Source organism: Taudactylus pleione, unplaced genomic scaffold (genome assembly GCF_031769625.1).
Source record: "Taudactylus pleione unplaced genomic scaffold, aTauple2 ptg000066l, whole genome shotgun sequence".
Classification (NCBI taxonomy): domain Eukaryota; kingdom Metazoa; phylum Chordata; class Amphibia; order Anura; family Myobatrachidae; genus Taudactylus; species Taudactylus pleione.
In genome coordinates this window covers 33,856,588-33,870,511 of record NW_028284468.1, presented here as the reverse complement: position 1 = coordinate 33,870,511, position 13,924 = coordinate 33,856,588, and the positions used below count along the sequence as shown (strand labels likewise).

At 40.9% G+C, this 13,924-nt stretch overlaps 1 protein-coding gene across 6 annotated transcripts in view; it reads right to left on the bottom strand.

The window, feature by feature from the left end:
- CLEC16A (C-type lectin domain containing 16A) overlaps positions 1-13,924 on the bottom strand; it is a 437,038-nt gene that overhangs the window by 257,050 nt on the left and 166,064 nt on the right. For all 6 annotated transcript variants that reach the window (XM_088466918.1, XM_088466921.1, XM_088466922.1 and 3 more), the window contains exon 17: positions 11,750-11,878. In XM_088466918.1, the coding sequence (XP_088323044.1) occupies positions 11,750-11,878 (129 nt within the window). The remainder of the gene's footprint in view (positions 1-11,749; positions 11,879-13,924) is intronic.

The window sequence follows — 13,924 nt, the reverse complement described above, 5'->3', positions numbered from 1 at the left end:
GTGCACGATCCGTTCTGCGCATGTGCAGAACAGGTCCTGCGATGATTGACATGCTGCGGCATTTGAGGGGCAGAGCGGGGGTGCAGATTTCCTGGCCTCACAGGCTCGGATCACCATTGCTTTCAGGAGGAGTCTGCTTCCTATAGACGCCTTCTGCAGTATTTTAATATTTGCTGAATGGTGATGCACAGTCTGGACCTGAATCATGCCCTATGGAAATCACTGTGCCACAGGACCAAATGCATCAACGTGGACTGTGGTACCAGTAATCTTAGAGGAGAGAACTCCTATGAGGCAAGGCCAAAAGTATCCCTCTTTTTGAGTATGGTTCATAATGACACTGATAAATGTTATAATTAATGGTTACCATAGACTTCCAGGAAATATCAGTAGCTAAACAGTCTATGTACAAGAATATCCACCAACGCCTCAAAAATAAATATTATATATACCATGGAATGCTAGGAGAAACTACAGCCGACACACCATTCACAACTGAGTGACAAAACCCCTATATCGCCCAGTTACTCTTCTTCAAGTGCAAGTGGAGATGCAACTAAAAAGGGACTCAACGCTGCATTGGCCACAGTCTATAGCAGTTAGTTAGTAAGGTACTAATTAAGTCACTTGTGCTCGAGCATGGATATCCTTAAAACCTGGACTGTAATGACTGAGTTAGGAAACCTCTGGACTATAGTAATATATTGATAAACAATAACTTGATCAGTGCCTCAATATATCTAGCCTATATTAATGGTTTGAATTATTTTACAATATAAAACAGTACAGGTTCCATTGCACATACTGTATGCTTTATAAATGAGAGTTACAACACCAAGCAAAAAAATCTATAATCAATTCACAAAGTCAATATTTGTATGGTTAAGTAATTGCCAGAAAAGATGAACTGTGCTGTCGGTAATAGTCATAAGATTTAGTGTGTTATTAGAACAGGTGTAAAGAGCATAAAACATGTAATAATTTACCAATACAGAGAAATACCTAGCGTGTTCTTTGAATTTATGATTTTTTTACAACCGTCTTTACATGTGTTTCTGATTTGAGATGCGATGAAAGAGAAAGTCAAAAGGAAACCACAATGTAACCTGTTCTGAATAAGTGAGCAGATATCTTTTAAAGTAAGTGACCTTCCTGTATACAGTAGAAGGGAGGGGTTTCCAGGAACAGAACATAAAAACAAAGATAAAACCATAGTTTCACCTCACACTTTTCTAGTCAATGCTTTCTGGTTATTTTTCAGGTAACAGTTATACACAGTCACGCATTGTGAAAATCTATCTACACTACATGAAAATAGTGATGTATATCTCTATTTAATTACAGTATAAAATTCATAGACGAGACGAATACGGACGCAGAGCGAGTGTTTTTTTGCCATTGCGCATTTGTATAAGCCGCATTCCGCGTGTGCTGCAATCCCACTGCAATTAAGGACGCACAGAGTAATCCGTCACAAAGTGAGTAACAGGCGGTAAGCGGTTAGGGGTGGTCAGAAAATCGCAGGCCTTCCTGTCCATTTGAACGTCATTCCATGGGTGTGCATAAATTAGCCACTGAGATTACATATGCAGCATGAGACCCCTCTGCGTGCGGCAAGACTTGCAGTTTCTGCGGCTGGTCAGACCTGCTGTAAATGCTGCACGAGTGGCCGATGTACGTCAATGGTACCGATGTTTATGCAGGAGAACGAGATTGGACACATGACAAAGCAGCAATGTGCATCTTACCGGCTGAGCTTTGGTAAGCATTTGCCTATTTTAGCAGTTGTGTTCCGTATGGATTTGCAGCTGCGATCGCAATTGCATTCCGTACTAAATCAGGCACACAGTACATACAATATACAGTCCAAAATTTGCTTTAAACAAGCAATGGAAGGGCACTTACCAAATTACAGGCAAAAAAATATGTATATTTGAACTCATATCATCATATAGGTTGACGTTTCGGCCCCCTGGGGGTCTTTGTCAAGACAGGTCATGAAGAGATACAGCACCAGCAGTAACCAGGAAAACACACACAATACAATATATATATATATATATATATATATATATATATATACACACACACACACATATATACACTGACACACACGCGGGTAAAATAAGTATTTAATATTTAACACATCAACATTTTTCTCAGTTAATATATTTGTAATGGGGCTATTGTAATGACATTTTCACCAAATGTCAGCAACAACCCATGCAATCCACACATGCAAAGAAATTAAACCTTAGCTGTCCATAAATTAAGTTATGTGTAATAATGTGAATTAGTTACTGTAGCAATAAGTGTGTATATATATATATTTAAACAGAACTTGGTATGAAAAAAAGCTGTGGCCGCTGCAATGTAGCACTTCATATGCTGATTAAGAGACTAAGGGTCTGATTCATTACCAATTGCAACTGCGATTACGCACACAATCGGCCGATTGTTGTGTTCTGCGTATGCATCGCAGTGCGCCTGCGTGAACCGGCCACTGCGATCAGGACAGATCCATCATGGAGTGATTGACAGGAAGTGCCGTTTGTGGGTGGTGACAGGGGGTGGTCAGCGAAACGCAGGTGTGCCAGGGTGTTCGCCATTGCAGGAGCATGCATAAATTATCCACTGCGATGCCTTACGCAGCCTGGGTACTCATAGCGACACATCAGGTCCCTAAAAAAATTCCCTATAAATGCTGGCGTCGGGCCGGACTTCGGGACTAACTGGATAGCCCCGGGGAATCCATTGGCGGCCAAACAATGTTCGGGGCTAATTTGATACCGCCCCTTAGTTCAGTAAATAGGGTGCACAGGAAACCACAGGGTAGGAGTGGACATAAGTGTCTCTCTGATATTTGACTCTTAGGGTCATTTTAAAAAAAATGCTGATATATGCTGAAATCAAAAGAACATCCAAAATCTACCTATATTGGCTCATAAAATCAGTAATAATATAATGGTTCCAGCCAGTTTCCACCATGTTAATAAATATTTTTAGTTTTAGTGTGCTTTGAATTAACAGTCATTGTCTGTCTTACACTAAAAGAACATTCATGTGAAAAAAGAATTACTTCCAAAATGCGTTTCCTCACATGTGTACAATGGGATTCTAGGAAATAGCATGGTTACTTTTAGGGGGGAGGGAGACACTAGTGACAAAGGGAAAAAGAATAACTGGCTATAAAGTAATCATTCAGATGCATTTTCCTAGAAAGGTCAGCTGGTTTCCAGCAAAAACCACTTGAATGTGAGAGTGAAACAAATGGCATAGAAAGTATAGTATGGACATATGAATAGATTAGGGCTATCAGAAAGGACTCAGTTCTGATGACAGAAGCGAGAGATGTAATTATACATTACCGACAAAGTATACATAAATACACTGGTGTATAACACTGGTTGTGTTTAGCAGATAAAATCAATATGCAATAGAGACACAAGTATTATAAAGAAAAAAAATCCATGTTCTGAAGACTGAATGCATTGAGCCCTAGGGAAAGGGGAGTACAATTTCACAGAAGGACTTTGAGACTTATTGAATTTCATCCCAGCAGAGTAAAGAAAATACATAACACATAAACCTGTCCAAATAGAAGAGTGGATGGAGGACACAATGCGCTTAACTCCTCATGAGAAAACACTAAAAGCTATAGGATTCCAGCTAAACAATTATCCCGCACATCCACTACCCGACCCAGGGAAGACAGTACGATTAAGACATTGTAATCGTACAGTCGTTCCCCATCCCCTGCAGTGCCTACACTGAACGATCAGTAGTTCAGTGTAGGCATCCTCCATCATCCCCGAACATGGTCAATATGGCGTTATCGGCAGATTGACCAGCATGTTCGGGCGATGATTGATGTCGGAAACAACCAGCGGGAGCGCGCATCGCTGGTCGTTTCCGACACCTGCATGCCCGATTAAAGAACCTATGAACGATAACGATGTCATTATCATTCAATCGCTCTGTTTAATCGTGTAGTGGATGCCTGCCTTTACACCATCATTTTAAAGGTGAAAAGCCTAATGCTGTAAAGTAATCTTCGTCATTACCCTCAGTACCAGCGTCGTGCTGCTCTGTCCTGGTGAGGGTCCCAGCCTGTAGGCTCTCAAGAGAGTGCGCTGTTGACGGGTTCCCAGAGTGGTGGTGGTCTCAGGGACCCGAAGCTCCGGCGGCGTTCCTGCTGGCTCCGGACACTGGACGCTGCAATGTTGGTCTCAGTCAGAGGACTGCTAATCCCCCAATGGCAGCCAGGGTAAGGTCCACCTGACCGCAGCGGCCAATCACAATGTGACCCAGGGTATAAATACCTTCCACTGACAGCATTCTGGGCGTGAGCTTTATCACTGTTAAGGCGCACATTCACTAGGCGATATTAATGAGCGATTGCACGATTACGACATCGTAATTGTGCAATCGCTCATTAATCGTGCACTATAATATCGGAAGCGACTAGTGATGTGCACTCCCGCTAGTCACTTCCAACATCAATCATCGCCCGAACAAGCCGGTCATTCTGCCGATAACGCCAGATTGGCCATGTTCGGGATGAGGGAGGGTGCCTACACTGAACGACCAGTCGCTCAGTGTAGGCACTGCTGGGGATGGGGAACGATGGTACGATTATGAAGTTGCAATCGTACGTCTTTCCCTATTCGCCTAGAGGATGTGCAGCTTTAGACGTCCAAGGCTCCAACTCCCTAGTTAATTGTCTATGGTACACTTGTCTATTCGAGCAATGATCCCACTCCGGCTCCAGTTAGTGCTACAGTTCGGTCCCAGTCTGGCTCCAGTTTGTGTTATAGTCCGGTTACACTCCGGCTCCACCTTGTGCTATAGTCCAGTCCCACTCCAGCTCCAGTTTGTTCTACAGTTCGGTCTCAGTCCGGCTCCAGTTGTGCTATAGTCCGGTCCCAATCTCCAGTGTGTGTTACAGTCCTGTCCCAATCCGGCCTCAGTCTGTGCCACACTCAATTATTTTGCATTTGACTTTGTTTATAACAGTTGCAATTGAATAAGCACTAAAAAGGAAAAACATTAATTTAATCTTAGCTGCTACAGTAGCAATTTATGGATGCAGGCTTGTTGACAATTCTGATGTTGCATACTACTATATAATTGCTACATGTTAACTTATATACTAGTGAGTAACTATTTAGTATACAAGTTGGCTTTTATTGAATTTTTATTTGTTTATGGGATATGCACAATTTAATAAATGTATTTTTGAATGATTCTTATAAAATAGTCCAGGGCAGAATTGTGTTATTTTCGGTTACTTATTATGTGAGGTGGGCAATACCTCTTTTTATTCTGTAGCATGTGTATAAGAAGTTTACTTCAGCTAAGGTGCTAAACAGTTGCTGAGATTTTATTGGTTTTAGCATTATGACGTCAGCCACACATATCATGAACCGGAGTGCAGGCCTTTCAAACCTTAAAAATATACCTGGGGTTTTTTGCATCCACATCAGGGAACAGCCCCGGGAGCCATCCACCAAAGAGTCTGCACCAGGACCCTTTGGATTTGTATCTGTCTAGGTAAGTCTCATTTGTACAGAAATATCCCTGCTCTGCCTCTGACTTACAGCTAAATAAACAGGAAAAAGACAAGGAATGGAATAGCAAAAAGTCATGACCAACCCGTGGCTAATTGAATCCGTTCCTGTATGTAGTCTTTTTGGCAGGAAAAGTGGCCTTACCGTCCAAATGTAAACATTGTCAGTGTGGATGTTAGAGACAATGTCAATCGTGGGACTGTATCCTCATGATGGCTGTGCAGTTTCATTTATTGATGTTAAAATGGCTATTTCTCAAATACATGTGTAGGTCTGCTAGTTTAACTTAATTATTAATATATATATATGTGGATTTCTTAAGTCCACCTCATTTAATGTCACAGTGTTATTACACAACTACACACTAATACACCCACAAACACATGTGTTCTTGACATGACTACATTTAGTCTCAAGGATGAGCTTAGCACCAAACGGACAACGATAGAGGACATCAACACTATTTTTCCGAGTAATATATCAATATCCACACCCGATTTGAATTGGGAGGAGGGTTACCAGAAATTAAAATATAATCTACAAAAACAAATTAGAGTGTCATGGGACCTAAACACATTAGAAAATTACTTAAGACAGAGAATATCCCCCAAGGGGTCTGAGACCAAAAATCTTCCCAACCTTTGACTTGGCTTCCCCAAATCTGAAAGAGGAATGGGAAAATAGTCTCCAAAGGTGTTCATTTGATTTAATGAACATTCTGATCAAACACAATCTCTTGACACTGGAGACTGTAGAGAAAGAAATTGATGCACTAGGAAAAAAGTGGGAAATAGAGGCTCAGTTTCAGAGCCACTTTGAGAGGAATAAGAAGGACCCGGAAAGATATGAACAAACGATTGTTGATCGAAAGATGAACACATTTTTGAGAGATAAAAGATTAACTAGCAGGAAACATCTTCAAGTGGAGAAAAACAACACACCAACTGGATTACAAAAGAAACTACGATCACTCTTCATCTGAGGCCGAATTATCAAGCACAGAAGATAGTGGGGAACCCTCCAGCCCATTTACCAACACACAGAGCTACAACCCCAATACATCGTCTTTTCCTTCCTCTTTTTTAGGAATTGTAAGGGGTCGAGGTAGGAAATACAAAAACCAAAGAGAAAACCAGGGAGGAGTAAGAAGAAGAGGGAGAGGACAAGAATTTTGGCAAGTTCCATTACCCCAGAGACAGTCACCGAGGTTTCGGAAATAATGCCACAGGAAATAGAGAATATGCAAATTATTAACCTCTCGGGCAAAATAATAACAAAAACACAAATATCGGTCCTAGCCAAAGGCCTCTCCTTCTCCCCCACGGCACATTTTGATAGATTCCTGTGGGAAAAGGACCTTAATTTATTTTGTAGGAAACTCTTGTTAATCAAATTCTATGCTGCAAAAGAACAACAATCTACACAGACACTCACCCCGTACGGTCTCAATGAGAACATGAATTTTGGAGCATTCCTCTGAAACTGTGAGAATCACATGTTCGACAGGTATCTTCTTCACTCACTGACTATATGGTTGTATATATAATTTCTTCTACCACCATTATTATTTTTTATTCTCTTCTTTTCTCTTCTTTCATACCCTTAACTCCCCCATCTCTTTCCTACCGTTCTGTCCCCATGTAAGTAATAAGTATTGTCTGAGACAGATCATTAAATAAAGTCTATTCATCTACATAGTAAATGAGCATCCTTTCTAGGACAGAATGACCTAAGGACTGTACTCAGGCATACTTACCATGTAGAAGAGGATGGATTCTGATTTATTTTATTTTTTGGACCCCGCGTAAGAGTAACACCTATGAGACCTATAATGAGTGGGTCTATTATATTATATTATTATTTAAACACTGCATACTATTGACTACTCAGGAATTTTGTGATATAGACAGTCCTGAAAGTGTGGGCTCTTGGTAAGGGGTAAATGTTTGAGGGTTATATATGCTGAATGTAATACTGAGCTTACTAACCAGATTCATTTCTACAATATATGGAGTAAATTAGACTATATTTAACATAAGATCACCTCAAGCTACAAAGGGATAAATTCATTTGCTATACTCCCTTTTAACTATGTAAATATTTATAGATATTGATGCTACTGGCCTCCATCTATGCTAATTAGCCCAGGCACACTGCAATACTTGGCACAAGGTATCATCACTATTAGGGACACTGTTTTTAATATAACAACACAAACCGTCCAACTGTCGTTTGCAACAAACCTCCATTTTACATACCATAGCCCCTACAATACAATCCACCTAACTGGTAACAGAACCAAGCCCCGCCCTATTTTATGGGATTCCTGAGTCCCTGAGAGCTAAGCAGTCTCATACAGCTAGCCACGGCATTTAGCCCCGCCCACAACTATGAAAACTCAGGGAAATCCTGAGTGTAGGAGAGCTACATGTGCTCACGTGGTCGGAGGAATCACGCGATACTCACGTGACCTCCGCAGTCTATCTCCTCCCAAGCATACCAATCTGACGGTAACACTGACTGTCCAATCAAGTATGATTGGTGACCGGATATAAGGAAAAGGTTCATGAGGACACACACGGACCCAGGAGGTGAAACGCGCGTTGGTCAGACGGAGGGACATCAGGAGTGCGCACACCAGATCCCTGTACAGCAGCAGTTGATTACCAAGCTCCAGGCAGAAAACACACTACCTACCTACTGGTAACATTTATTCTATTATTTTGCTGTAGCACTCAGCAGATAGTGAGGATTATCCTCACCAAGGGAATCATTCCCCCATATCTGCAAAGAGTGTTACAAATCTTTTGCCTCCTAGTAGGGCCTTGTGTACTATGCATTCACTGTAATCCTAAAGGGTTACACATGCCAAAGAAACTCTGCTGGATTTGAATACAACAGAGGCTTTCCTATTTCCTCTTTTTCTCTATGTGCTAATCACTCATTATAGTGCTGAAGCAGAGAGCACATTTTTGGATGGCACTTAGAATGAGCTACTCAAGATATAATTAAAGTACCTTTTTCTTTGCCTCTATTAACCAGTTAACTGCCAAATGTGGATAAGGAGAAAACGGTTATTACACATAAGCTGCTGTCATTGTATATATGTATAGAGTAATGGCTATATGCAACAGAGATTGATATATATATATATATATATATTTTTTTTTATATCTTGTTGAATATTTTCACCCATATATGAACAACCTGAGAACTAGGATACCTATGTACAAATCTAGTCTCTCTCTTTTGTGTACTTTTCTTTCTGTAATCTCATCAGCTTCATCCTCTGGGAGCTGACAGCAGATGCAGGAACTCTTGCGGATCACCTGTATTTGAAGCAGGTGACTCTCATTGATCACCGCTGCCGACGGGCATATGATTAAAAGCAGATCATTACTTCATATGCATACAGGCGCTTTTCAGAACTATTCTTTCACTATATAGAGATATCTATTTTCAGTGCAACAAATCCATCCAATAGATTTATTTTGAACAATTATCTTCAAGATAAGATGGCCATGTGATCATGACTAATACTTATTCAAGACGTTAAATGACTATAATGTGGAATACAATTATGATCATACACACAGGCTAATTATTACCCTTTAATCTTGGTTGCACAAGAGATATCTGATCTGTTGAGCTTATCTGTTTAGGTGAGAGATACATACAAATTACTAATTATAAAATAAGGGTGTCCGAGAATCTGTATAACTGATACCAAAGGTTGATGAATTGATTTACCGTATTTAGGCCCTCATTCAGAGCCGTACGCTCTGAATGAGGGCCGGGCTCCATGAAAATGGAGCGTCCTCCTGGACGCTCGTATAGCTGTGGGTCACCACCCACAGGCTATACGAGCGTGCATTGTGATGGCCGCGATGGTCGTGACCATCGCGACCATCGAAATTGCGAGCCGGAGCCTACGGTTGAGGTTTTCAACCGCAAGCTCCGGAGTGATTTTGGCTCTATCAGAGCCAAAATCACTCCCACTGACATCACTAGTGATGTCAGTGGGCCGGCTTTTGACGGGAGGCACGCCCCCGGCACACCCACCAAAGGGGGCGTGCTGTCAATCAACATTGACAGCACGCCCCCTTTGATCGGACACAACGAGCGAAGGACTTTCCTTCGCTCGTCGCGTCTGGCGCATGCACACGACGGAGCTCCTCTCCGTCGTGCGCATGCTCAGTCCATAACATGGACCCACTTGCGAGCGGACAGCCGCTCGCGAGTGGGTCTGAATCAGGCCCTTAGTTTTACTTTTAATAATTGTTTGTTTCGTGTTTGTAGAGGTAGATAGGATCAAAAGAATATATATATTTTTTCCTACCTTATACCAACGTTATGTGTATGTGAGTAGTTATGTCTGATCTAAGATTAGATCAAATAAAAGTTACGTTTTATACGTACTAAGAGTGCCCCCACACAAGAAGTCTTCTTTCTCTACTTTTTCTTGTAGTTTAACTTTCACAATTTATAATCACATACTGGCACAAGTGCCAATAAATTAATCTAATTGTATTCACTAAAGTACAGGACAGCCTAACTCATTCTTACATCACATGCTGATGTCATCGCCACACATACAGATATAAGTGGTTTAACTGCACATAAAGCAAATCTGTTCCCAGAATGAACACTCCATATAGGCTATATTTTATTAATGTATATTTTTTACCAGTATATTATTGAAGATATTAGGGTATAATTACTAAAGGTCGATTTTGGCTTTTTGGTGTATTTATAGGTGATTTTAAGTCTTTATTACAAATCCGGGATTTACTGAAGGCAAAATAGACTATAAAATCACCTATATAACGAAATCTTGGCCAAAATCGACTATCAACCAAACACTGGTACTTTCCCATATCCCACTACAGGATCCCCTCAGTCACTAACAGTCAGATTGGAAATCAACAAAAAATCGAGTTCCAAACCAACTTTAAAGCACCCAAACATTACACCTTCTTGAGGCAAGCGAGTTTGGGATTAGCATGCACAGCTAGCTTTTTAGGATTAAAAGCAGCTAAATAGTTGCGTTGTTTTTTTTTTTTTTAAACGGTGTGGGGTACCCCCCAAAGCCCATGACCAGCCTTGGAACCTTTAGCCTGGTCTGGCCATGGAAAATCAGGGGGAAAACCAGAGTGGGGTTCTCCCTATTTTCCAAAAGCCAGCAGCAGGCTGAACCAGCTGAGGTGGTAATGCCACAGCAGGAGGAAACACAGCGTGGGGTCCTCCTGACAAAGCATAAACCAGCCCCAAACTAGTTAGCCCAGGGATGGCAATCCTCAGAAAGTGGCACTGCCAGGTGCGTGTCTACGGGCTCGCGACTGGTTTGTTTTTTTACCAAGACCTTGGACTACTGCTGGAGAAGAGGACCGACCTCCTTCAGGATATAGGTAAGTATGTATGTAGTGTGAGTGCGGCTGAGTGAGTGATGCTTCTTTTTCAGTTGCGTTGAAGTCCATTTTTTTGGTTCTATTTGCATTCGGTATTGAACAGAAAGTACAAATCCGAATGCATTTACACCTACCAAAATCCTCTCACATTGCATTAGATTTTGAAATAGTTTTCAAAATTGAATGTTAGTAAATGAGCGAGTTTGGCAGTGCACTAGAAAGTCGATTTTGAGCCGATTTCAGTCGATTTAAAATAGGGATGTGCAGGCTCGGATAGGTTCGAGTTTGCACGTGGAGTTTGGATTTTTCCCTCCAAAAAAACGGAACTCAGAACGAGGCAAAACGTCATCTTACATGGACGAACATCATCATTCCTGGTCTTTTGTCCAGGAATGATGATGTTCGTCCATGTAAGATGACGTTTTGCCTCGTTCTGAGTTCCGTTTTTTTGGAGGGAAAAATCCGAACTCCACGTGCAAACTCGAACCTATCCGAGCCTGCACATCCCTAATTTAAAATCAAATAAAAAAATCGACCTTTAGTAAATATACCTCAATCTATTACTATAGCAAAAGGTGGACTTTGCTTTTTTCCTAGAATCATACCAGGCTGTCTAAAAACCTGTTATGACTATTAACAGCAGATGAGTTCATTGATTACACATTAACCAAATGTGTGTTGAATAGTCCTTCAGAGCATTAAACTAATAGGAAATAAGTAACATCTAGGTAAATGCGTTAAAAGCTTTTAAAGGAGCAGAAATCAACTTACTCTTCGTGTTCTTTCCACATCTCCACAAGGCAGGCGCTTGACGAAGTCTATGCCAGTCAGCGGGGTTCCAGTTGGAGGCAGCAAAATAGATTCATCCATCATCAAGTATTCTACATTCAGTGGTTTGCTCTAAAGAGACAACAAGATTGTAGCATTTTCATTTGAATGTGTCTACAACTGCACTATGAAGGATGCACATATAGCTACAGCAATTCACAAAATAGCCAAGGTTTCTATATCCTGAATAAAATTGTTGTACCTTTCCATATGTCATGTCTTATTTCAGATTTTTACCTACCTAGAAAGTGACTGATAAATTAGTGGCATGCAGGCACTGTACACTTATTTTTCTGCTGAGTGCATGGAAACAAACTGGACAGGGGTGACAATATACGTTTCAAATCAAAACCACCTTTTCTTTCCATGTGGAAGCAGAGTAACCATAGTAAGAGAGTAACCATAAGAAGTTATGGTTTAATTTTGCTCAGTGTGGCATTGTGTTAATCTTGCCAGTTGCAGCCAAACAATATCATGACAAAGTATTACTTAGCACTGAACAGATTAGAGTTCTAGTAACCGTAGGTTTCTGAAAAGCTGAAATGACTTTCCAACTCATACACACAGGTCCCCTGCTAACATTAGGCTGAACATAGGTGTCTGCCCAGGTTTAGGAGGCACCTAAACACAAATAAGTGACAGAATGCTCCACTACCTACCTGCAAAGGTAAGATGTGGGAGGAGGGTGGCAGCAACACTCAGGGGTGTGGGGGGGGGGACAACTTTGGAGCCCACAGATAGTTTTATCAGGTCTAACTGCTGAATCTACAATCTTGAGGAAAATTGTATTGTTCAGCACCCACTCTTCCTGGTGTAGCACATTACAGCTCGAGACATCTGCCTTCATATTGCTTGTCTCCATGTCTGGTGTAAGACTGCTTGCTGTCCATAGTAGTAAAGGACATATGTCTCTCATCATGCCATGACTCTCTGTGCCACCTTCATGATGGATATAGACCAAAACTGGTGTATAAACAGACTAAGACATCATCTAAATGTTAATGGGACGTTTTTTTTTTATCTCCCTTATATTTAAAAGCAAATATGCTACTGTATCTACTTGCCACTGACTCTGCACTATTCAATTTTCCCAAGTGTACACCCATGCTACATGGCATCTGTCTTGATAATGATGTATTCATGATCTGCAAACGATCTGCCTCTTGTTAAATTTTTGTTTGATCACCACGACTTGTTTTGCAATATAGATTTTGTTAGATGAATCAGTTGACCGACTCTCTATATCCTAGTTCCAACAGGCTAGTAAACATGACTATAGGCTTCTCATATGTAGCCTCGCCCATGACTTCTATGGGGGCCACCATAAAGCCCAAATACTCTCAAGCATAGCTCTGCAGTGTCCAAGGGCTCATGAGAGCAAGCACTTCTTGCTTTAACTTCAATTCTCTCTCTTTGTGTTATTACACTTTCTCTTGTACTGCATTTAAATATAAACTGGGAAATCTATGTTTTCAATTACTGTATATACAGTAGAAAGATTTTCTTTTTGATCCAACTATATTCTCTCAGATCTTGCAAGACACAGACTGTGACCTGTGTTGAAGTTGCTTTTCCCATGACCACAAACGGAACCTTTATGAAGGTCCATGGTAAGGGGCTGGCAATCCAATTGAGAAACATTTAGATTAAAATTGATGATTGAATATAGTGAATCTTACATATTTTTGAGTTTATAGGAAAGATTCCTGGACTGCACACCCTGAATATATATAATGGGAGGTGCTACCTGTTGAGACTAATTGCAGGCACAGGAACAGACAAATCACAGGTGCACAACTCCAAATTACTGTTTATATATAAATGCAATAACATTGTGCAATCAATAAAGGTTGTTAGCATAATCATGGCCAAGGTTATGGGCCTACCCACCATATCCAGGTAACCTCTGTAGGGTAGATCCCTAATATACTAGGGTTCAAATCCAGAGCAGGACACCCCTAAATCAGCACAGCCTAACCACCCCAGGGCATCGCCATAGTGAGAAAAGTGAAGTAAAACAAGCTATGGCTGCATAGAAAGGTGAAAATACAAATATAATGAAAACAAACAATAAAGTGTTAAAATTGTGCAGAAAAGAAAGAATGTGTTATAATGTGA